This window comes from Corvus hawaiiensis, chromosome 2 (assembly GCF_020740725.1).
Source record: "Corvus hawaiiensis isolate bCorHaw1 chromosome 2, bCorHaw1.pri.cur, whole genome shotgun sequence".
In the NCBI taxonomy this organism is placed as follows: domain Eukaryota; kingdom Metazoa; phylum Chordata; class Aves; order Passeriformes; family Corvidae; genus Corvus; species Corvus hawaiiensis.
In genome coordinates, this window is record NC_063214.1 from 122657036 (window position 1) to 122682312 (window position 25277).

The window sequence follows — 25277 nt, forward strand, 5'->3', positions numbered from 1 at the left end:
AGAGAATCCAAACTCTCCAGGCTTCACTCCCCAAACCTCCCCACAGACCCAGCACGAGGCCGCTCCACCTCTCACCCCTTCCTTGGCCACCAGCAGCTGTTTCTCTGCGTTCTGCTTCTTAATGTTGTAGTACTGCACCTCCACCTCATGGGTCAGCTGCAGCCACTTCTGCAGTGCCTCGGGGGCGGCCCAGCTGCAGTGGGACTCCAGCTCCTTCTCCGCGTTCTTCAGCGCCATCCGCACCTGGGGAGAACGCCCGGGACACCGTGGAGCGGCCGTGGGGACACAGCCCTCCTGCAGCTCATCCCCCCTCTGCTGCCAGCCCCGCTTCCTGGGCGCTGGGAAACGGGAAAACACTTCCCAGGCAGCTTCATCTTAGTCCTGGCAGCAGGAAAAGTCCTCTGGAGGAGCGGTGGCACCCTGGGCACTGCGGGAGAGGAGCCACCCACACGCCAGGCTGCTGCTCCAAGCACCAGAACCACCCACGGACGATTCCTGTCATCTTACAGCTGAGCTCCTTTCTCAAAAATTCCCAGCCAGCACCATGCTGTGCTCCCTCTCGACCCCTCCACATCAGCTCCTCTGCCACGAGCCACAGGAAAACCCTCTGGAGCCGATGGCAGGGTGCACGAGGTTGTTAAAAGGGAATTAGGTTTGCAGTGAGGATGCTCGGGGTTTTTTGCAGCCTCTAGAAACCTCTGCAGAGCTTCCTGCCTGTCTGTAAATCCCACAGATCCTCCTGCGGAGGCAGAATCCCTGACAGGACCGTGCAGGCGATCCCTGTATCACCACAGCTCCGAGCCAAGCCCAGGGAGCTTGTCAGGAGACAACTTCCACACTGGAGCGAGGGAGAAAAATATTTAGACACAAAACATGTGCTGCTGGTCAGGAAAAGAAACAGCCTGGCTGGATCAGCCATTCCTGGGGTCTCTCCTTCCACCCCAGCCCAGGCTCCTGCGCAGCCTGACATCCCACAGAGATACAGGATTAGAAGGGAGTGGGTGAGAAGCCAGCTGAGGACACTCCGACCTCACAGAAAAGCCTTTAGTGGCAGAACCCATCAAGAATTAACTCCTCTCTGGCAGTGCCCACCCTGGGGAGAGGCTCTGACAGCCCTGGGGCCTGACAAGCCCTGCAGGAAGGGAACGTGTCCCACCCCGGAGCAGCGGAAGGCTGGGCAGCGCAGTCCCGGGACTCGCTCCAGGGATGGGGCCCCTGTGCCAGCCCAGCAGCGCCGGGCGCGGGGGCTGCGGTTCCGCACGGCACAGCAGCTCTGCCTCCCACCCAGAGCAGCTCCCGCAGCCTTCCCTGCTCCTGCACAGCCCAGCCCACGGCCGCAGCCTTTCCCTCCCAGCGGTGGGCGGACGAGGAGCAGCGTTTCTGTGAAGGATTGCTCACACCCGGAGCTCTGCCCTGGGTGTGTTCTGTAACTCGGTCGTGTCTCATCGAGCCCAGCCTGGTGGGCTTCAGGGAGCCAGGAGCCCCGGGCTGCAGCAGAAACTCTGAAATTCCGTATTTTATCGGGAAGGACCATCCATCCAGGAGCAGCCCCAAGGCACCACGCACAAGAGGTCAAACAGTTCTACCACTTGTGTGTGATTTAGGGTTGTCCAGTGTGAAATTGCCTAAATCAGTCCCAGAGTGCCAAATTCAAAGTCACAGACCTCGGGTTTTTCCTGGCTTTTCCCGTCGGACACCAGCAGCATCCGGTGCTGCTCCCACCTCAGCAGAACTCTGACCATCACCCACAAGCATCTGGGATTTGGGAATATGGAGAAAGAGCGGGTAGGGAATCTGTCACTGGTTGGTTGGGGTAGAGGAGTGCTCATAACACTTACAGGAACAATGTTTTTAGGGAATCGTGGGAAAGGGAAGTGGTGGTGAACAGGCAGAGACCAGTGGCTAAAATGAGTGTCCACGACCCAAACCCTTATGGTTCTGCAGGGAATCCATGCAAACAGGAGTTATTTTGTGTGTCTCCTTTCTCCTGGGAAGATCTTTAAGATCCCAGTTGCATCACTAAGAGCAACAATTTATAATGAAATTTATAAAAAAGTTATACTTTGCCCCGGGGTGAGACCCCCCCAGGGTGCTGGGTCCAGCCCTGGGACACCAGCATCAGGAGGATGTGGAGCTGCTGGAGCCAGTCCAGAGGAGCCACAGAGCTGCTCCAGGGCTGGAGCCCCTCTGCTCTGGAGCCAGGCTGGGAGAGCTGGGGGTGCTCAGCTGGGGAAGGGAAGGCTCCAAGGAGAGCTCAGAGCCCCTTGCAGGGCCTAAAGGGGCTCCAGGAGAGCTGCAGAGGGACTGGGGACAAGGCATGGAGGGCCAGGAGCCAGGGAATGGCTTCCCAGTGCCAGAGGGCAGGGCTGGATGGGAGATTGGGCAGGAATTGTTCCCTGGCAGGGTGGGCAGGCCCTGGCACAGGGTGCCCAGAGCAGCTGGGGCTGCCCCTGGATCCCTGGCAGTGCCCAAGGCCAGGCTGGACATTGGGGCTGGGAGCAGCCTGGGACAGTGGAAGGTGTGGAATAGGATGGGGTTTAAGGTCCCTCCCAACCCAGACCAGTCTGGGATTCTATTCCACAATTCTCTCAGTGTTCTCCGGGCCCGTGGCCCCACTGGGGTCATGGTCTGGGGAGGGTGACCCAGTGAGGAGAGAGGGATGGAAGAACAGCCTGGGAACAGGACACTTCTCCATGCCATACACCCAACTCCAGCAGGACCATCCAAACCCCCCAGTGTGGCTTTAGTGATAAGAATCAACTGGTGCAGAAGGAGGTCTTGGTTAATATTCCCTGGGAGCAGGGAATATGTTGAACTGGGAAGAGTTGTGGGGTCAGAGGGGGTGACCGGTTAATGTCACGAGTGTCCTCGAGCTGCTGGGACAGTGCTGGGGTTACAGTCACACAGTGTCAGGTGGGACACTCCAGTACTCACCTCCCGACAGACTGAGGAACCACAGAGGCCACGGCAGCTCCAGCTTCCCGGGCTCCTTACAGATGGGAATGCAGGGGGAAGTGGAAGGGATGAGAGCTGGGCTGGCTCCCCCGGAGCCAGGAGGGCCGGGGACACCTGAGGCCACCCAGCCCGATCTGGTGGCCCAAAGCACACCAGCCCAAAGTCTGTGTCAGGATGGACATCCCAGGGCGTGTCCTGGAAGGGAGCTCAGCGGCCCCGTGGAGAGGCTGGGTGGCCCCAGGAGGGAGGCTGGAGAAGAGCACTCCTGGGAACGGGCACCATGGGGCTGGGGGCTGCTGCTGCTCCAGGCAGGAGGGGAATTTGCTGTTTGCACCCCTGCACTGCCCCGGGGCTCCCAGGACACTTGGTCCTGCCTTGCCAGGGGAAACCCTGGATTCCTGCCTTATTTTCTTCCCGGTCCTCCGTGGTGGCAGCAAAGACTGGACACAGCTGGGAGGATACACCCATGGCCTTGGGACATCCAAGGAACGTGCCCAGCTCATGCAGTTCTGGCTCCCAGTTTGAGTTTAAACTGATCTGTAACTTAGAGTCAGGTGACAATGGCCCCTCAGGTGAGACAAGAAGCAGCTACTGGAATTGAGGGTTTGGACTTTCTTGTAGGTGTGGGGAGGTTAAGGTTGGACAATGGGGAAATTTCTTTATGGAAAGGGTTGTCCAGCCCTGGCACAGGCTGCCCAGGGCAATGGTGGAGTTACATCCCTGGAGGGATTTAACAGGATGTGGCAACTGGGGACACAGTCAGTGGTGGCCTTGGCAGTGCTGGGGATGGCTGGACTTGACAGTCTCAGAGGGCTTTCCCAGCCCAACCCTTACACACCCCTCTGATCCACGAGAAAACATGGGAAGCACAACTGAACTCATGCTAAATCTGTCCTAAAACCATGAATACAAACAAAGACAGACTGTATGGCTTGGAGAGGGAGTCAGAAATCCCAGAGCGTGCAGCTCCAGGGCAAGTCCAACCCCTCTGCTCCTGCTGGGACCTCACAAGGTGCCAGCACCTGCCCTGTCTGGCAACAGCGACTGGGACGTGTAATGGACACCATGGAAAAGAGACTTGGGGCTTCTCCTCCACCAAGGGCAGTGGGAAAGCAAAGGCAGAAGAGCAGCAGCATCAGCGGGTTCAGGGGTGGTGAAGAGCAGTGAGGACTGGTGTTCCTCGGGAGCCAGGGCTGGCACCGGCGCTGGGAAATGTCTTTGTTGGTGACACAGACACCGGGATCCGGGGCAGCCCTACACGTTTGCCATGGACACGGAGCTGGGTGCTGTGGTCACACGCTGGAGGAAGGGATGGGGCATCCAGAGGCACCTGGACAGGCTGGAGAGGTGGCACCGTGCCAGCCTCATGAAGCTCAGCAGGGCCAAGGGCAAGGTCCTGCGCCTGGCTCAGGGCAATCCCAGCACAAACAGAGGCTGGGGAGGATGGATTGGGAGCAGCCCTGGGGGGAAGGAGCTGGGGATTGGTGGGGAGAAGCTCCCCAGGCCCTGGCCATGAGCACTGGGACCTTAAATCCCCGTGCCCTGGGCTGATCCCCCAGTGCGGGCAGCAGGAAAGGGATTGGGATTGTGCCCCTGTGCCCCTGTGCTCAGGTGAGAGCAGAGCAGCTGGGGCTGCCCCTGGATCCCTGGCAGTGCCCAAGGCCAGGCTGGACATTGGGGCTTGGAGCAGCCTGGGACAGTGGGAGGTGTCCCTGCCATGGCAGGGGTGGCACTGGGTGGGCTTTGAGGTCCCTCCCAACGCAGACATCCAGTGTTCCCGTGGTTTCCCAGAGGGATGGAGCAGCGCTGCCCTCAGTCTCTGTGGAGGTGCATCCCCCAGGCGAACCCTCACCTGCTCCAGCTCCTGCTCCGCGTATTTCTGCCGGCTGAGCTCGTTCTCAGTGCCCTCGCGGAGCTCCCGCAGCCTGTGTGCCTCCTGCTTGGCAATGCTGATCTCGTCCTGCAGCTTCTTCTCCAGGTGCACCTTCTCCACCTCCACAGAGCGGTGTTCCTCCTGCGCCTTCTGCAGCCTGCAGCACACAGAGAGCCAGAGCCAGTGCCGGGCCGGCTCCCCGGACACCACAGGGAGCCCGGGCACCTGGGTGCCCACCACGGCCCAGCCCTGCTCCTGCCTGTCCGTGGGGACACCAGGGAGAAAGTTCACCTGGCCAGGAAGAAAGGAAACTGTCAACTGCTCAGGGTCAGCTCTATTCATTCACCGAACACTCAGGATGCATTTTCTTCATTTTCTGAAACACATCTGGATTTCCTCTAATGAGCCTCAAATTAAGCTGAATTTTTGGGGTTTTCACCAAAGTGAAGACTTTGATAAAACAAAGCAGAGGAAGATCTGCCAGAGCACATCAGACCACCCAGACAGGATGGCTCCATGTTCCCTCCCCAAAATCCTGCAAATTCAGACATGTCTTAATCTTGCCTGGATGTTCCTATTTTTCCTCATGACAGAATTAAATCAGCAGGAATATATGGCAACAACTGAGAAATGGTGGCAACAACAAAACCCTGGATCTCCATGGATCTGTGGGATCTTACATGAGGAGCTGACCTGCACTGAGGCTCCCAGCAAGGCCCCTGCTGCACGTGGGTTGGGGCAATGCCTGAGTCACCGACTCTTCCAGGTCAGAAGAGACCACTCCCAGCACCAGGAACCAGCAGGTGAGACCACCCCTGCCATGGCAGGGACACCTCCCACTGTCCCAGGCTGCTCCAAGCCCCAATGTCCAGCCTGGCCTTGGACACTGCCAGGGATCCAGGGGCAGCCACAGCTGCTCTGGGCAACCCGGGGGCTTCCACACAATCAGCTCTTCCATACAACCCATACATCTCCAAAACAGAGCTGCCCACTCCTTTCAGGCATCAGTAGGATGTGCCAAGACTTGATGATCTTGATGAGTCACTTAATGGACTGGAAAGTGTCACTGCTGAAGGATGTTCTCAAAGGTGCTTTGAAGATGAATAAAAGCTGGGGTTTTGTATGAACATTCCCAACTCCTCGGGAGCGTGTCTGAGCTGCTCAGCAAATTCCAGCAGCAGTGGCACTGGAGAGGTATCCCATGCCTTCCAGAGGTCTGTTCAGCACTGAGCTTCACCCAGCCAGCACAGCAGGGTCCTTCAAGCTCTGGAAAAGAAGTCTCTGAGCAGAACTTCAGCACAGCTTCTCCACAAGTCCGGGAGCACTGGGGCTGTCCGGAGGTGGGGCTGAGGAGCCCAGCTGAACCCCGCTGGGGAAGCACGAGGAAGGGAAGGAGTATTTCCCCTCAAGAGGCCTCTCAAGGTCCCCAGTTCCCCTCGCAGTCCTTGAGCTCCTGCTCGGTGCCCTGTGTGGAGGACGGGCCCTCTCGAGCTGCTCCGGCTTAAGGCTGTGCCGAGCACAAGCGGTTTTGTGTTTCTTCCTGAGGGGCTTTAGAGCATTAGTTGAACTTCCCAGGAACATCCACTTGTTTACGTGGCTCTACCCTCAGCAGCAGGGCCAAGGTCACTCCCCACAGGCACATTCCCAGTTCAGAGCTCAGAGGTGAGCCCAGCCGAGCCCTCCTGCCCCAGACACTGCTGCTCCAGGGGATGGACACAGAGAAGGGATTCCTGCCTCCTCCAGATGCAGAAAAAATAAATCAAACTTTCATTGGGAGTATTTCCAAGCTGTAACAAAACTCCACGAGGCTATGTGGAGCCAGCTGTGGATTGCAGCTGGCAGAGGGGAGTGGACTTTGTGCCAGGGGAACGTGCCCAGTGCGGCTCCATCACCTGGGAGCTCCCTCGGGTGCTCGCTCTCCTCAGACCCCAACTGGTCCCATCCCACTGGGGAACAGGAGGAGCCTTTCCAGCACCACTCAGGGGCAGGATGGATCCCTGAAGGCTGTAACGAGCACGTAGGCAAGGAATGGGGCTGCAGACCTGCGGATACATCGCACAGATCCCCAAAACCTGGCTGCCTGCAGGTCTCCTGACACCCCCGGGACCCTGGTGCTTGCACAGGGCACTCACTGCACCCCTGTGATAGGCCAGGACGAGCACCTGGGATTGAACCCTCTGTTCAGAGAAGTCACTGGGAATGCAGCCCCCAGCTCACAGGGCAGCCTAGCTGAGGTTTATCCTCCCAGACTCCACTGAAACCTCACAGAAAATCGTTCTAGCCCCAGACTATCCTGCTCTGTTATTTGCTAAATCTGCCCTTAAAATATTCCATTGCCAGAGCACCCCATGGGTTTGGCATCACCAGGGCTGAAGGCTCTTCCCTGTCCCAGAAGATCCCTGTGTTTAGAGGGTCTCTTGGAGCACGTTCTCCCATCAGTAGCTTTACTGGAACCATTGCAGTAATTCCTGGGAGCAGAGACCCCATTCCCGAGGCTGCAGGATTTGATCCATATGCCAAAAGCCCAGATATTCCTATTTAATACTTCAAAATGATGTATTTTTTTCACTTTCCAAGCAACACTCTTTGATTTAGGTATTGCTTCCCCACACAGTGGCAAGAACTCAAGAGGGGATGTGTAAATCCTCTGATTGCTCTGCTGTTCCAACATGCTTTTTCCCCATCAAAAGCCAAGGTGAAACAACCTTGGATGACAAATTCCACGTGAGCTGGATTGCATGGCAGGAGGTGGGACTGGATGAGCTCTGAGCGCCCTTTGAACCCAAAGCATTCCCTGGCTCTGTGACTGTGAAAGAACACACAGATCTTTACACACAGCCATTCCACGCATCCCTGCAGGAGCCAGGCCCCCACCCCAGCTCCAGAGTCCCTCAGGAAGGGGCTGACTCTGGTGTGAGGCACCAGGACAGCTAAAATAAAGTATTTCCTGAAATCTAAAGGAATAGGGACCGTGCAGGAAGAACTGAGTGCTCCAGCTGGATGGACAGTGGAAACCTACCTCTCCTGTAGGTCATGGAGAGACTGCTCAGCCCTGTGGAGACCCTCCAGGTCCTTCATCATCTTCTTCATGTGCTCCTTGGAGTAGCGGTTCTGGATGTAGGCGAACCAGCAGCCGCCCACGCCGATGACGATGGACACCACCAGCATGAAGTCCTTGAGGTGGTTGTGACGGGTCACTGTGAGAGACCAGAGACACTGCTGGATTCAGAGGATCACAATGATTAACCCCAAAGTGCTTTGCCTGCACCACAGTGGGACAGGAGGACTCAGGAGAGTCTTACAAGGAATTGTGGAACAGGATTCACCAAGGGAAAAGTTGAGCTATGTTGACCATTAAAGGGAAAACCAGAAGCTTGAAAACATTTATTCAATTTGGAGACACAACAACAACAACAACAACAACAACAAGATGATATTCCAAGTCTTCCAGCTCCAATTTGCCTGGCAATAAGTGGTACAGGGGCAACTCCACATAGGAACCCCTCCAGAACAGCTGTGATCTCACAGGGCAGCACAGGAAACTAAGAACAAAATAATTACTTGAAAAAACCCTGCTGAGATCACAGAGCTGGGGCAGCTCAAGTGTCCAACTGTCAAGTTGCCAAACTTCCCATGAGAATCACAACTCCATGTGGAAACTCCCTTTTTCAACAGCTAGTTCAAAGAAAGGTGTTGATGCATGTGAGAGGATGAAGGTAATTAAGTGGGGGCTCAAGTGCAAAACAAAACCCAAGATGAGTCAATCAGAATTTTTTTCCTGTAACTCAACCAAGTGTGTGCTGAAAGAGCCACAAATGAAAGAGCAGCTCAGTCCAGAGAGCTGGGACTCAACGATCAGGATGCACTAGTTTTGAACCAAAAACCAGGTGATTCACACCAGATACAGGGAAAAAATACCTGTACTGAGAGGGGGAGGCCCTGGCACAGGGTGCCCAGAGCAGCTGGGGCTGCCCCTGGATCCCTGGCAGTGCCCAAGGCCAGGCTGGACATTGGGGCTTGGAGCAGCCTGGGACAGTGGAACAGGGTGGATTAGACAGGATTTAAGGTCCCTCCCAAGCCAAGCCGTTCTCTGATCACAGCTAAACCACGTCTGCCACACTGGCAGAGCTGGGGGCACACGGGAGGGGACCTGGGAGGTGGAAACTCGAGTTGGAAAGGCAGAGCACAGCCCAGAATGACCTGGCTCGAGGGCTGCCCAGCAGCCCCACACCAGCCAGACACGCGGGGACAGTGATGCTGCTCCTCTGCCCACCATGGAGGGGCATTCCCACAGAGGGAGAGGGCCAGGACCCCTCCCCAAAGGCCCAGGAGACACCCAAGCACCATCTCCCCACCACATGTGATCCATCACTCCCTGGAAACACCCAGTGTAAATTCAACCCTCGGAATTAAACAAGGTGAGCGCTGGCGCCGCTTCCCCTCCCGGATGGATTATCACAACATCCTCTTCCGAGGGAGCAGATCCTGGCAAGTGGCTGCACATCTCTCAGTCTGAATCCTCTCAGCTCCCATTTGGAGAGCAGCGGGGCTGAGAGCTCAGGTGGTTTGTGTTCCACCCTCCCACAGCCACCACAGCTTTGTTCTCCTGCCCCAGCCAGAGCTCAGGCACGTCCAGGAGCTGCCTGGAGCAATCCCCACCAGCCCCACCCTGCCCTGACCCCTCTCCTGCTGCCAGTGCCAGCCGTGCTCAGCTCCAGCACAGCAGCACTTGGACACACCCTTCCTCTTCACCAGCACTTCCAAAGACACGTGGATGAGGAAACTGAAAACTCAGCTTGGATGTGAACGTAGAAGCATGGAATCCCCGACTGGTTTGGGTTGGAAAGGGAGCTCACAGCCCATCCAGTGCCACCCCTGCCATGGGCAGGGACACCTCCCACTGTCCCAGGCTGCTCCCAGCCCCAATGTCCAGCCTGGCCTTGGGCACTGCCAGGGATCCAGGGGCAGCCCCAGCTGCTCTGGGCACCCTGTGCCAGGGCCTGCCCACCCTCCCAGGGAACAATTCCTGCCCAATCTCCCATCCAGCCCTGCCCTCTGGCACTGGGAAGCCACTCCCTGTGTCCTGGCACTCCAGAGCAGAGGAGCTCCAGCCCTGGGAGCATCTCCATTTTCCCACCTTCATTGTAAAAGCTTTTTTCTGGTATCTCATCCAAATCAGCTCTCCTGCAGTTCCTTCTCCCTTGTTGAATCATTTCATCTTCTTTCAAACACAAAGCCCGGGCAGAGCTGCAAACCCAACAGGACATCAAGTCCTGCAGTTGAGCAGAACAATCACTGATAAAACTGTGCCTGTTCTCCCTCCTTTCCCCAAAAAAAGGAAATAAGAAAGGGAGAGAAGTCAGTTTGCTGTGGTGTACGTGGCTTTTCCTGCAGTCTTTGCAGGTATAACATGTGCTCAGGTCTGCCTGGTGCTGAGAGCAGCCAAGGCCACACGGGTGCAGGACAGGTTGTGCCAGCCCCACTGCTGGCCAGGGACAAATCCAGAGGGTTGAAATCCCAATAAACTGGACAGGAACAATCTGAGGCTCCACTGTGGAATGGCCGCGGTGCCATCGGTCTCTGGCCCGGGGCGAGAGGAGCAGCAGGGAAAGAGCTGAAATGACACAAAGTTCTCTCCCAAGGTCAAAAGCAGCAAAGCTGCAGCTGCAGAGCCTCCAGCCCTGAGACACCAACATCAGGAGGATGTGGAGCTGCTGGAGAGAGCCCAGAGGAGGCCCCGGAGCTGCTCCCAGAGTTGGAGCCCCTCTGGAGCCAGGCTGGCAGAGCTGGGGGTGCTCACCTGGAGAGGAGAAGGATCCAGAGAGAGCTCAGAGCCCCTTGCAGGGCCTAAAGGGGCTCCAGGAGAGCTGCAGAGGGACTGGGGACAAGGCATGGAGGGCCAGGAGCCAGGGAATGGCTTCCCAGTGCCAGAGGGCAGGGCTGGATGGGAGATTGGGCAGGAATTGTTCCCTGGGAGGGTGGGCAGGCCCTGGCACAGGGTGCCCAGAGCAGCTGGGGCTGCCCCTGGATCCCTGGCAGTGCCCAAGGCCAGGCTGGACATTGGGGCTGGGAGCAGCCTGGGACAGTGGGAGGTGTCCCTGCCATGGCAGGGGTGGCACTGGATGGGCTTTAATGCCCTTTCCAACCCAAACCACTCTGGAAAATTCCATGTTTCACCTCAAGTTGTGCTATTTTGTGCCAGATAAATTCCTGAACCACAGGACAGGACCCCAAAGTGACAGACACAGAAGAAGGAATCACCTCACCTTGTTTAGATTACAATTGTATCACGCTCCCTCGCACTTGGATAATTTCAGAGCTGAAGTGGTCAGACCTGTTTGCTGTAGGAAATGGCAGGGCTGGAGTCTGGCAGCAGGAACCAGACCTGGAGGGATGGCAGGAGCCTGCAGATCCACATAGCAACTGGCCATGGAAACTGGCTGAAACCTCTGCCATGAGCCAGACATCCAGCCCTGGAGCGGTGGGTTGGGAAAAGCTTCACCCAGCAGCAGGAACAGCACCATGCCCACCTGCTGTGATCCCCACAGACAGCGGCATGGCTCTGGATTCAGGAGCCTGCAGGAGCACTGAGGCTCCAATCTAGGCTGCTTTGATTCAATGCTTTTATACCTGTGGTGAACAGAGCTTCAAGAGAGGAGACAAACCCTTGAAACTCTGTACCTGGGCACCACATCGCCCTGCCAGCAGCTCAGAGACCCCCAGAGCCCAGATCCCCCCCAGAGCCTACTTTACCCCCAGAGCCACCTCCCCTGACCACAGGAAAGGAGCTGGAGCAGGAACACATCTGAGACCACCACAACACCACGGTGTAAAAGCAGCCTCTGCACCTCAGAAGGTCACCAAGCACTTCCCGAAGCTGCTGATTGCTGCTGGCTCCTGAAAGGTGTTTTGCAATCCACTCCCGAAGGAACTGGTTTAGATAAACAACCCCTCCCCATGACTGGAGACAAAGCCATGCAGATGACCAGAAACCAGCAAATTTTACCTTCTGAAAAGGGATAAATCTCTCCCTCAGGTGCAGATTTAAAGTGCATTTCCTCTCCTCACATAGCCTGTATATAGTCATAGAATCACAGAATGGTTTGGGTTGGGAGGGACTTTAAAGCTCATCCCATTCCACCTCCTGCTGCGGTCAGGACACCTTTCACTCGCCCAGGCTGCTCCAAGCCCCATCCAGCCTGGCCTGAAAAGCTTCCAGGCACAGAGATCAGAGGGGTGTGAGCAGCCCTCGGCCCGGAGCAGCCTGACCGCCGCGGTTCCCTGCACTCTTTGATCTCCGTGACCCAGGGAGGCTCAGATCCCAGAGCCAAGGGAGCCGCAGGGCAGAACGGAACAGCTCCAGAACAGCCATTAATTCCAGCCAGTACAAGCCATTCACTTTGCCATTTACACAGCACTAAGAACTCCAGAGAAATTCCACCCCCAGCAAGGAGTCGCTGGGCTGGAGTCACTGTTGGAGGAACTCACCCCGGACGGCTCCACCAGTCACCTCCACGGCCACCAACTCACCAAAAAACTTCACTTTTAACATGGGTAACAAATATAAACCAAACTGTGCCTGCACAAAAAGAGGCTTTTCAATAACTGTGAGCAAAAATGGCTGATGGTACAACCCAGGCTTGTGATTCCTTTGCCATGGCTCTGCCAAGCCTCACACTGGGGTTCACACTGTGCAGGCAGTTTTCCCAGGATTGGGTGGGAATGGCTGGAGAGCAGCCCTGGGGAGAAGGACCTGGGGGTGCTGGAGTGGGAGAGGCCAGACGTGCCCCAGCCACGAGCACTGGGACCCCGAAATTCCCATGCTGATTCCCCGGGATGGGCAGCAGGAAAGGGGGAATTCTACCCCTCTGTACCCAAAACCCAGGAGAAAGCCATGGCAGAGAGGGAGAGAGCCAAAAGCACCTTTAATAGGGAGCAGACAGGAGCCAGAGGGAACAGATGCAAAGGGAGCACCTGGAGCGTGGAGATAGGCATCAGAGAGCTCGAGATGCTGATAAAGCATCAAAGGAGCCCACGCCTTCATATCAGCCATCCTAAACTCCTTCTGATCCAGCCTGCTGCTCCTTCCCTCCTCCAGAGGTGGGAAATTCACAGCCTGAGTCACCAGCAGAGCCTCAGGACATAAGAGCGGAGCCCCAGGAAAGCCCAGGACACAGTGACAGAGCTCCAGAACATGGTGACAGAGCTCCAGGACACAGTGACAGAGCTCCAGGACACGGTAACAGAGCTCCAGGACAGTGACAGAGCTCCAGAACATGGTGACAGAGCTCCAGGACACAGTGACAGAGCTCCAGAGCTCCAGGACACAGTGACAGAGCTCCAGGACAGTGACAGAGCTCCAGAACATGGTGACAGAGCTCCAGGACACAGTGACAGAGCTCCAGGACACGGTAACAGAGCTCCAGGACACAGTGACAGAGCTCCAGGACACAGTGACAGAGCTCCAGAGCTCCAGGACACGGTAACAGAGCTCCAGGACTCAGTGACAGAGCTCCAGGACATGGTGACAGAGCTCCAGGACACGGTTACAGAGCTCCAGGACACAGTGACAGAGCTCCAGAGCTCCAGGACACGGTGACAGAGCTCCAGGACATGGTGACAGAGCTCCAGAGCTCCAGGACATGGTGACAGAGCTCCAGGACACGGTGACAGAGCTCCAGGACACAGTGACGGAGCTCCAGGACACAGTGACAGAGCTCCAGGACACGGTAACAGAGCTCCAGGACACAGTGACAGAGCTCCAGAGCTCCAGGACTCAGTGACAGAGCTCCAGGACATGGTGACAGAGCTCCAGGACACGGTTACAGAGCTCCAGGACACAGTGACAGAGCTCCAGAGCTCCAGGACACGGTGACAGAGCTCCAGAGCTCCAGGACACAGTGACAGAGCTCCAGGACACGGTAACAGAGCTCCAGGACACAGTGACAGAGCTCCAGGACATGGTAACAGAGCTCCAGGACACAGTGACAGAGCTCCAGAGCTCCAGGACTCAGTGACAGAGCTCCAGAACATGGTGACAGAGCTCCAGGACACGGTTACAGAGCTCCAGGACACACTGACAGAGCTCCAGAGCTCCAGGACACAGTGACAGAGCTCCAGGACACGGTGACAGAGCTCCAGGACACAGCAGCAGCTTCCCTGGGAGCAGGCAGGATCACTGCCCTCCAGCAGCTCACCCCCCACCCTCAGCACCACAGAAGGCCAGCAGGCTTTACCCTGTGCACACAGGAGATCCCAGCAGGACAGGATGGTGGGTCTGCACCTCTGGGAGCAGCCCTCTGAGATGGGAATGCCAGCCCAGCACGCCTCCAGCCTACAGAGCTGCTCCCATAAGCCCAGAGACAACCTGCTCCTGCTCCAGGGGAACCGTGCTGGGATGAGCTCCCTGGGTGAGGCTGCACTTTGGGTCCTCCAGGCCTGGCTCTGGTGTCCAGAGTGAGCAGACACAGATCCTCATGGCCAAGGCCTTGCTGGCCTTGGGGGTCTTTCCCAACGCTGGCAATGGGAACCTGGGTACTCACACAGGGGAGGCCCGAAGAGCACCGTGTCCAGGGCCTTGAGCTGCAGCTTCTGCCGGTGGCTGCGGTCGGTCATTTTCAGCACTGTCCCCATCATGGTGGCGTTGTTCACTGCCAGCCTGCACAACAGGGGAAAACAACGAGCTGTGGGCACATCCACCAGGACCAGGAACACACCAGGGATTAGGGAGATACGGGAGCAGGGCCTGGCAGCTCCCTGCTACCAGAACAAAGCCCTCACTGTTGTTGTCTCTGAGCCAGGGTGTCTCTAGGACACTTTGCAGCAGCATTTTTAGGACTGGGAGAGAGCAGGAGAAACCAAGGCCAGGCCTAATTCATTAACCTGACAGCATGAGGGACTGCTTTCCCATCAAAACCCATCTTTTGGTGTCCTACCAATCACTTATAACTATTTTTAAACCAAATCTCCATTGCCTTTACATCCTGTGACACAGACCATGAACCACAGTTCTCCCTTGGAAGAAATGTGGGCACACATTGTGCTGCCTCAAAACCACCCTCATTTTATCCCCAGTAATCCCTCCTTCCCAGTCAGTTTAAAAGCCCCTTTTTCAGTGACAGGAACCTTTATCCAAAGAGCTGCACTGAGATTCTTCAAACCTGTTACAAGTTTAGGCCAACTCCCAGCCAGTGTTTCTCTTACACGGAATCCTGGAATGGTTTTGATGGGAGGGACCTTCAAGCCCATCCAGTGCCACCCCTGCCACAGCAGGGACACCTTCCACTGTCCCAGGCTGCTCCAAGCCCCAATGTCCAGCCTGGCCTTGGGCACTGCCAGGGATCCAGGGGCAGCCCCAGCTGCTCTGGGCACCCTGTGGTGGCTCTGGGCACCAGGGCCACCCTCCCAAGGAGCAATTCTTTCCCTGTATCTAACCCAAATTTCCCCTCTTTTCACTCACAACTGGAGCAGAACAGGAATCAGGCTGGGCACTGCACATGCCAAGGAACTTAAGGTGATGAGAGAAGCTGACCCCTGCCAGGCCCTGGTTCTCTCCCTGAACATGTCCCATAGGAACACTGGGCACTGACCTGGGCACTGCACTGACCTGGGCATGGCACTGACCTGGGCATGGCACTGACCCTGGCACTGCACTGACCCGGACACGGCACTGACCTGGGCACTGCACTGACCTGGGCATGGCGTGGCCGCTCAGCTGCAGCTTCCGGAAGGTCTCCTCGTACTGGGGCAGCTCCACGTAGGAAATGAGCCACTGAACCACCTCATCAACCGTCCAGTTGTACACTGAGGAGAGCACAAACAGCTCGTTAGGGGTACTGAGCCACTGGAACCGTCATCAAACATCAGAGTCACAGGTTTGGGTTGGAAGGGCCCTTAGAGCCCATCCAGTGCCACCCCTGCCATGGCAGGGACGCCTCCCACTGTCCCAGGCTGCTCCAAGCCCCAGTGTCCAGCCTGGCCTGGGACACAGCAGATGTTTTTACTGGACAGAGGGGGCTTTGTTACACCTTAATTTATCATCCTCTGTCCCTGCTCAGCTCCAGCCGCTCCTCCCCAGCTCCAGCAAGCCCTGGAGCTGCCCTGGGAATCAGCCAGTGGTGACAGTCCCCTCCCGACACCCCTGTGCCCACAGCCCTGGAGCCCTGCTCCCCGGGCAGCAGCTGGGTGAGGAAAAGGCCCCTTTTGGCCAGCTGTGGGCACGGCTGCAATGCCAGCACCGACTGGGCCCACGAGGATGAGAAAAGAGGGCTCCAGGGAGCCCAACACCTCCCACAGGGAGCTGAGGGACGAGGGATCTGGGAGAGATGAGGGATGTGAGAAAGATGAGGGAGCTGAGGGAGATGAGGGATCCGGGGGACATGAGGGAGCTCAGAGAGATGATTGATCTGATGAAGCTGAGGGAGCTGATGAAGCTGAGAAAGATGAGGGAGTTCACAGAGCTGAGAGGGATGAGGGAGATGGAGCTCAGAGAAATGAGATGAAAGAGATGAGAGAGCTCAGAGATGGGTTACTTTCCACACGTGACCAGGAACAGCAGCAATGGAAGGGAGGAAAGGCAGTGGCTGGAAAATAAATGCAACAGGCCCAGCCACCCCATCCCTGTGGGATGTCAGTGCCCTTCACAGCTGCTTTTCACACCCACAGCGCGGAGCAGACCTTTCCTACCAGCCTGGTTCCAGCTTCATTACTTCAGTTCAAGCTCCAAAATTAGGCTTCAAATATCCCTGGAAGTGTTCCAGGCCAGGTTGGATGGGGCTTGGAGCAACCTGGGACAGTGGAAGGTTCCCTGCCGGGCAGGGGATGTGACTGGATGGGCTTTAAGGTTCCTCTCATCCCAAACTCTCCATGATTCCATGACATCAGACCACCCTTTAGAAACCAGTAACTCATTCTATCAGCCAGATCTACAAGATGATGAAAGGGAAAACAAGAGCAGGAACTAAATCCAGCACTGGGACACCCACTGTGCCACGGCAGCTCTGCCAGAGACGTGGCAGGTCCTGCATGTGCCAGAGGCAGGGCCAGAGCCAAGGCAGCTCAGTAATTAAGGCGCCTGGGGAGTATCAAGAGATGTTCTCCTCCATCCCTTAATGATTTCTACCCTTTCCCAGCTGACATTAAGATACATGCCAGGCAAAGCCATCTGTAAACAGGCCTGTAATGAGATAAATATTTCTTACACAAGGCGTTCCTTGGACACAGGACACACAGGGACTTGTTAAGAGTCATGGAATCACAGGATCCTGGAGGCTGGAAAAGCCCTCTGAGCCCAGCAAGTCCAACCATCCCCAGCACTGCCAGGGCCACCACTGACCATGTCACCAAGTGCCACATCCACAGGGCTGTGAAATCTCCCTGGGATGTGCTTCCATCCCTGTCCTGGGAAATTGTGCCACTCCTAAGTGACTTGGACAAGAATTTTCAACACATCCCTGTCCAACTCCATGGGGGAGAGAGTCTAGTCTGGGACACACAGCTCTGGAATCATCACACAGAGTATCACAGGCTGCTTGGGATTAGGAGGGACCTTAAAGCTCATCCGGTGCCACCCCTGCCACGGCAGGGACACCTCCCACTGTCCCAGGCTGCTCCCAGCCCCAATGTCCAGCCTGGCCTTAGGCACTGCCAGGGATCCAGGGGCAGCCCCAGCTGCTCTGGGCACCCTGTGCCAGGGCCTGCCCACCCTCCCAGGGAACAATTCCTGCCCAATATCCCATCCAGCCCTGCCCTCTGGCACTGGGAAGCCATTCCCTGGCTCCTGGCCCTCCAGGCCTTGTCCCCAGTCCCTCTGCAGCTCTCCTGGAGCCCCTTTAGGCCCTGCAAGGGGCTCTGAGCTCTCCCTGGAGCTCCTCCTCTTCTCATGCACAGCCCCGTTGTGTTTTCAATCCACCCTGCAAAGGCTGCACCTCAGTGTCCATTGAGTCCCCCTGAGAATGGGAGGGATTGCTGCACTCCCTACAGCTGCATCCACAGAACTCTGGAAACACAGAGCACATCCCACCCAGAGCAATTAAAGGGCTAAGACAGAAAAATCAAACACAAACAGGACACAAACAAGAAACTGAAACTGATGAACTGATTAGAAGACTGAAACCCAGTATTTCAAGGAATGGACATTGACGGAACTCTTTTAGAGATGAGAGCATTGGAAAAAAAAAAAAAGGATTAAATTCTGTGGAATTCTGTGTGACAGCACTGGGGAAGCACTTGCCAACCTTCAAAGTTTGTTCCAAGATTCCCAGGAAGTTTCTCACCAGAGGCTGAACTCCCACCACGTCCCTGGGTGCTGGGATGAGTAACAGCATTTTGGAACAGCGTAAAGTTATTTCTGCATGGACTGTAGTTACGACACTCCCTGGATTTTATCCTCCCTTCTTTTCACTGTGTGAAGGAGCTTTTCAGGTTCAGAAAGTTTCTCCTCAGGAAATACAGTCTGCAGGAAAGCTCCCATGCAGCTCTACTGAATATTTAGGATGTTAGCATCCCATTAAAATTCCATCTGACACTGGGTGCTCAAAGGAGAACCTGGAACTGGGCAGATTTGGCTCTGTTGAACACACACGTCTAGGGCAGAGGAACAAAACAATCCCTGATACTTTGGTGGCCACGCTCAGGTGCAGCACTGACAGTTTGGAAGCACAACCCCGAGGAAATCCTGGAAACCCACACCTGACAAAGGGAGCTGGAAGAGTACAAGGACTGGTACAAGGCAGGAAAAGCAGCACATTCCTCCTGAGAGCTGCACACTCTGCCCAGGGCAGCAGAAATCCAAACTCTTTGGCACTCTTGGGAAAGGATTTCTTGGCTTTTTGCCCTTTTTTTACCTTCAGATGTTTTCCAGGCCTTCCAGAGATCCTCCACACTGATGAGTTTGTCTTCTCCATGGAACGTGCTGTGCTTGACTGCGGGGTCATGGTAATTCAAGTCTTCCCTCAAGAACTAGGAGAGGAATTAACAGCAGGATTAGGCTTTGGCTCATCTTCCAGGGACATGAGGAGCACTAAAAAAAATTCTGAATAGTAATAATTTTGATGGGAAAGTCCTAATAAATCTGAATAAATAAAAAAAATTATTAATTTATTATTATTTCTTAAAAAATAAATATAAAGGATATATTCGATATATAAGATACACACATCTGTATTTTATATAGATATAAGTATATTCCCTGCTGTAGCCCTGAATATTTCTGTTCCTGGGAAGACTAGCCAGGAAATACTCAGTAAGTAAATATGTTAAATTCATTTCAATACAGGGAAGGGATAATTAATTAGAACCCTGGGACTTGGGATTCCAGACTTTTCTTTGAATTATAGTATCACCAAAAATTCACCTAAATGGCACAAAGGAGCCAGCTTTATGTCAATGGAGTAAGAACCCAAAAATTATTATTGGATTTGATCTGCACCTTCAAATCCAAGCTAGAACAAATGCCACAGGCAGGAGGGGAGGCAGTTCCACTGCAAAATATAGATAAATATCTGTATCACAGCTCAGTGGGTGCCCAGAGCAGCTGGGGCTGCCCCTGGATCCCTGGCAGTGCCCAAGGCCAGGCTGGACATTGGGGCTTGGAGCAGCCTGGGACAGTGGGAGGTGTCCCTGCCATGGCAGGGGTGGCACTGGATGGGCTTTGAGGTCCCTCCCCATCCCAAACCAGTCTGTGAAATCCCCCAGCAGACTCACATTCCAGTGCCCAACAGGGGGAACCAAAGGGTGATTCCCCATTCCCGCCCCTCAGGACACGATCCCCACGCAGGCAGCTTCATCCCGGGCTCCTCCACGTGCACCAGGATTATATCCACACCCAATGAACCTCTCTGGATCTGGACACGGTGCTTTAACATCAGACAGGGCAGGACAAAGATCTGGGCAGCTTTGAATTCCAGGCTCCCTGTAAATCCACCGCAGGTGCTGCCGAGGCCACCGAAGGTCCCGGCAGCTCCAGCTGGGGCTCCCTGCTCTGCTGCCCAAAAGCTGCCACGGCTCTTCCCGCCCGGGAAAAACAGGGAAGATGGGAGAATTTGGGAGACTTGTGGTTTCAGCAGGTGACTCAGGGCTCCAGCTGTGCCAGTCCCTGGCCGAGAGGCGATGTTGACCCCTGGTGGGTGACGCCGTGACCCAGCGGGAACGCAGCAATGTCACCGACAGCACCGGCCCTGCTCCAGCTCCGGCCCGCAGCAGGATCAGCTGCTGCTCTGTATATTTAGCACGGGGAGCACAGAAAGGAAAAGTGATCCCTCTGCTTCTCCTGGGCTCCCCATCGCCACAACAAACGCCAAGGACTCGGCAGAGGGGACAGAGCTGGGCTGGGGGGACGTCCCAAAAAACGAGCAGGGAAAGGATGCAGGATAGGGCTGTGGGAGCTGGGCTGTGCCCACCAAAGCCCAAAGAGACCTTGAAGCAGATTATCCATCACTGCCTTCGGGGGAAAAGACAAAATCATGGAATCCCAGACTGGTTTGGGTTGGAAGGGACCTTAAAGCCCACCCAGTACCATCCCTGCCATGGCAGGGACGCCTTCCACTATCACCAGATACTCCAAACCCCAGGCAGAAGAACCACTGTGCGAAGTATTGACCTACTTGCAAACCACTAAGAAGCAACACTTCCAAGTGTTAAAGATCCCACTGATCCCAGGCCTGGAGTCACCCAAAGCTCTGAGCCCTGGGCAGGGGCTGGACCAGACCATTTGCAAGGTCCCACACGGACCATCTCCAGGATCCCATCCAGATCACCCCAGCCTCAGCCAAGCTGTGAATCCATAAGGACAGAAGGAAACTGAGTCAATCCCAAGTCACCCCACCAAGTTCAGGGAGAGGCAAACCATAGTCAAACCAGCCAGAAGCAGCAGGACCAGAAGAACCACTGCTTCCAACACCAGGATGAGCTGGGGTGGCAGTGGGAAGACTTGGCTTGGGAATGCTGATGTTGGTGCTCTGGGGCCTCCAACATCAGGAAAGACATGGAGCTGCTGGAGAGAGTCCAGAGGAGGCCCTGGAGCTGCTCCAACAGCTGGAGCCCCTCTGCTCTGGAGTCAGGCTGGGAGAGCTGGGGATGCTCACCTGGAGAAGGGAAGGATCCAGGGAGAGCTCAGAGCCCCTTGCAGGGCCTAAAGGGGCTCCAGGAGAGCTGCAGAGGGACTGGGGACAACCTCATGAAGGCACACTCAGAAATGAGCAGATCCACAAAATGGGATTTTTGGGAGGACTTTTTTCCACAGAATCACAGAATCTCCTGAGCTGGAGGGAACCCAAAAGGATCATCAAGCCCGAGCCCTGGCCCTGCACAGCCCCGACAATCCCACCCTGTGCCTGAGAGCATTGTCAAAACTCTCCTTGAACTCTGTTTTGTGGGGCTTTTTATCTGCAGAAATTCCAACTACTGAAGCGATTTTTCAGACCTTCCCATCCCTCCCACATCCCTGGATCTGTGCCACCCTCCCTCCCGAGCACCAGCTCCCGCTGTGCCGGAGCCAAGGGCCAGACCCGGCCACGTGCTGGGAGCTTGCTGTGCTCCCCAGCCTCAGCAGCTTTTCTGCACTACCAACTCCATCAGAATTACAGACAGCTCCTGTGTCCAAGGCCTCTTCCCGCTCAGTGACTCCAGGCAGCAAGACCAGGGCTTGGGAGGAGCCAGAGAAAGACTGAGCAGCAACACAAACCTTGTTTCCTGAGGAAACCAGGCTGGCAGCATCCGAGAGCCTTGGCACTGGGAGCCCACATCCCAAACAGCCGGAGCGGCCTTTGGTGTGAGCATGGAGACAGGAATAGATCCCTAATTAGAAGATTTCCCCATAAGGGACAGTTCTTTCACTGTAATCGAGGCCACTGATGTCATCTGAAACTTCATTGAAAATTAACTTCCCAACAGGAAAACTGCAAGGATGATTTATGGACAGCGTGAAATTGTGGGACAAAACTCCACCCACTATTTATCTTAAAAATACCATTGTCTGTCTGTCCCCTTCTGCCCAGGCAGGGGTTTCATTTCAAACAAAATATTCCCATGACTTACCCCCAAAGGGCAGGGGCCAAAACAGTAAATGAAAATACGAAGTTCTCAACCAACCAGAAAAATGCCCATCCCTGGAAGTGTTCCAGTCCAGGCTGGACACTGGGGCTTGGAGCAGCCTGGGACAGTGGGAGGTGTCCCTGCCATGGCAGGGGGTGGCACTGGATGGGCTTTAATGTCCCTCCCAACACAAACCATCCTGGGATTCCATGAACCCCGTAAAAGGTTTAAATTTGAGCCTCCTGCATTCTTCCCAATAATCCCCCAGCAGCTGTCCCACCGTGGCCCGGAGTTAAACCTGACTGCAGGGTCCATGTGGGGGGAGAGTGATAACCTTGACAGGGAGAACCCAGCAGGAGCCAGCTCAGAGAGGGAAATTCCTGGAATGCCTCATTCAGTGGCTCCAGAGCTTATTGAAAGGTGAACTTAATGCAACTTCAATAAAAGCTGAGCAGAGGTAAAGCAGCAACTGCATGTACAGAATCCCAGGGACAGGAATCACTGAGGGTGGAAAAGACCTCCAAAATCACTGAGTCCAGCTGTAAATTCAACACCCCAAGTGCAGGTGCCTCTGGCTCAGGGCAATCCCAGCACTAACAGAGGCTGGGAAGGATGGATTGGGAGCAGCTCTGGGGAGAAGGAGCTTGGGATTGGTGGGGAGAAGCTCCACAAGCCCAGCCACAAGTGGTGGGACCCGAAATCCCCATGGATCCCAGGCTGATCCCCCAGTGCAGGCAGCAGGAAAGGACTGGGTTCTGCCTGCCTGTCTGCGCCGCTCAGGCTGGACAGTCCTTTCCATGGGGAAATTTTCCCAATATCCACCCTGAGCCTCCCCTGGCCCAGCCTGAGGCCGTTCCCTCTCCTCCTGTCCCTGTTCCCTGGCAGCAGAGCCCGACCCCCCCGGCTGCCCCCTCCTGTCAGGGACTTGTGCAGAGCCACAAGGTCCCCCCGGAGCCTCCTTTGCTCCAGCCTGAGCCCCCTCAGCCTCTCCTGGTGCTCCAGCCCCTTTTGCCAGCCCTGCTGCCCTCCTAAAAGCTGAGGAGAGGAGCTGGGAGCAGGAGCAGGAGCAGCCCTGCAAGGGCTCAGCACTGCTCAGATCCAGCTCGGAGGGGCTTGAGGAGCAGCTGTAACAGCACCAAGGCAGCGATTCTGGAGCCTCTTAGGAAACCCCATTGAATCCCTCCTACCCTGGCTGTGTCTCTGTGCCAAGGCTCTGAGCACACATTCCCAGCAGTGTTGTATACCAGGAGCTCCCAACAACTCCGGTGGGAGTGAGGGCAAGACTTGCTCAGAGACATAAAACTGCCAGTTCTGCCCAACCCTAAGGACACGAGGCTTATTCGAATGTAATGCCAAGGAGCAGCACACATGGGCTGAACTGGGCTGCCCGAGGCTGCCCCAGTCCCTGGGAGAGGCTGAGTTGCAGCTCCAGCCACTCAGTGCAGGGAACTGCCTCCAGGGAAAACACCTCATGGTGGAGGAAATGCAACTGGAAGCTTTTCAACTGTTTTCATTACTCAGTCAAGTGGGATTGAGGCAGAGGGAACAGCCCTCCAAGCTGGGAACAGCCACCCAAAACCAGCAGCTCCTGGCACCAGGGGCCTGTGCCGTGTCCCTGGGGACTGTCACCGCTCCAGAGGAACATTGTGATGGCTGGAGTTGCAAGAGCAGCTGGGGCTGCCCCTGGATCCCTGGCAGTGCCCAAGGCCAGGCTGGACATTGGGGCTTGGAGCAGCCTGGGCCAGTGGGAGGTGTCCCTGCCCATGGCAGGGGTGGCACTGGATGGGCTTTGGGGTCCCTTCCAGCCCAAACCAGTCTGGGATTCTGTGACCTGGGACTGCAGAATTACCTGTGAGTGCCAGCAGATCCCTGCACCTACGTGCTTCCTTTCAGCCTCCAACACTTTGATTTTCCTGTTTGGCTGCCAGCTCTCCCTGGAAGACAGAATTCCTCACCTCCAACGAGCACCCACCACAACTGAGGCAACATTACAAAGAGCTTTCCCTTTTCCAGCAGACTCTTATTTCCATCGGTGCTCATGTAAACAAAGAACAACAACTTCCTTTCTCTTCAATCCTTTATCAGCTAAAATGTCCAAGGCTGACACAACAAAAAGCTGCTCCTTTTTTCGAAGTGAGCACACACGGACTGGAACTGTTTTAGCTGGGTGCTGGAAGAATGTAGTAAACATAAAATCATGGAATGGTTTGGGTTCGGAGGGACATTTAAGCTCGTTTCATTCCACCCCTGCCACGGGCAGCGACACCTTCCACTATCCCAGGCTGCTCCAAGCACCAATGTCCAGCCTGGCCTTGAACACTTCCAGGGATGGGGCAACCACAGCTTCTGTGGGCAACAATAAAGTGGCTACAAACCCCCAGCAGTGAGGAAAAGCCCCCGCCAGCACTGATGACAGTGTTGAGACCGCTTGGATCATCTCGAGGTGACATGTGGCCTCTGTGATGAGGAGGAGGTACCAAGCCCAACTCCAGGCCCTGGCCACACCAGGCTGACCATGAGAGCTGCCTCCAGCACTGGCCTGGCCAGGGCACTGGGCCCAGCCCGGCCCCAGACTGACCTCGTCGCTCTCCTCCACGTCCACGTTGCCGTTGGCGTCATCGTCCATCTGTTTGTGGATGTTGCGCACGGCCTCGAAGCTGAGCTGCTCGTCCTCGTCGTGGCACAGGGCCTTGTCGATGCGGCAGAACTCTGCTGGGAGCAAAGAGCAGCAGTCAGGCAGTGAGTGGGACAGAGCACCGACACCACGGGCACTTCCCAGGGAACGGGGCCGCTGCGGGAGCCACGGCGGGCTGGGGCAGCAGCACAGCCCCCGGCCCGCACGGTGCAGGGCAGGGCAGGGCAGGGCTGCTCCTCTCGCCCCAATCCCGCCGCCTTCCCACCCGGGACAGCTCCCCCAGCAGGGGCTGGCTCCTGCCCACGCCCCCAGCTCCACATCTCCCTTGGAGGTTGTTGGTGTTGGCACTGCTGCAGCCGGGATGTGTGCGGAGGATGAGCTGTGTGTTTGTAAAATACGGCAATTAAAAACCCTTCCCTCCTTCCTGATTAGGGAACGGGCTTTTCTGGCTGCTTTTCACATTGTTTTCTACTTTCCAAGACTAACACTTTAAGTTTTGCTGCGTGCCCGAGTCCATGCAAGCACCCATGGGGGCCGATCCAGCCCTCCCAGGGCACTGCCAGGTGGTGACCTAGGGATGGGGAATCCTGAGGGACCTGGCTGGGTTGGAGAGCCGGGACCATGCCAAGGCCATGGAGTTCACCAGGGCCAAGTGCAAGGTGCTGCACAGGCTGGGAGAGCAGGGAGTGTTCACCTGGAGAAGAGAAGAGAGACCTCAGAGCCCCTTGCAGTACCTCAAGAGGCTCCAGGAGAGCTGCAGAGGGACTGGGACAAGGGAATGGC

At 56.0% G+C, this 25277-nt stretch overlaps 1 protein-coding gene across 10 annotated transcripts in view; it reads right to left on the bottom strand.

Annotated features, from left to right (window-relative positions):
* STIM1 (stromal interaction molecule 1) overlaps positions 1 to 25277 on the bottom strand; it is a 67683-nt gene that overhangs the window by 16746 nt on the left and 25660 nt on the right. For 8 of the 10 annotated variants that reach the window (XM_048292474.1, XM_048292453.1, XM_048292427.1 and 5 more), the window contains exons 2-8: positions 24438 to 24571; positions 18673 to 18787; positions 15520 to 15631; positions 14371 to 14486; positions 7848 to 8025; positions 4808 to 4985; positions 76 to 243 (exon numbers count right to left, since the gene is read on the bottom strand). In XM_048292474.1, coding sequence (XP_048148431.1) covers positions 76 to 243; positions 4808 to 4985; positions 7848 to 8025; positions 14371 to 14486; positions 15520 to 15631; positions 18673 to 18787; positions 24438 to 24571 — 1001 coding nt within the window. The remainder of the gene's footprint in view (positions 1 to 75; positions 244 to 4807; positions 4986 to 7847; positions 8026 to 14370; positions 14487 to 15519; positions 15632 to 18672; positions 18788 to 24437; positions 24572 to 25277) is intronic. The other 2 variants (XM_048292482.1, XM_048292434.1) reach the window with 1 other exon arrangement.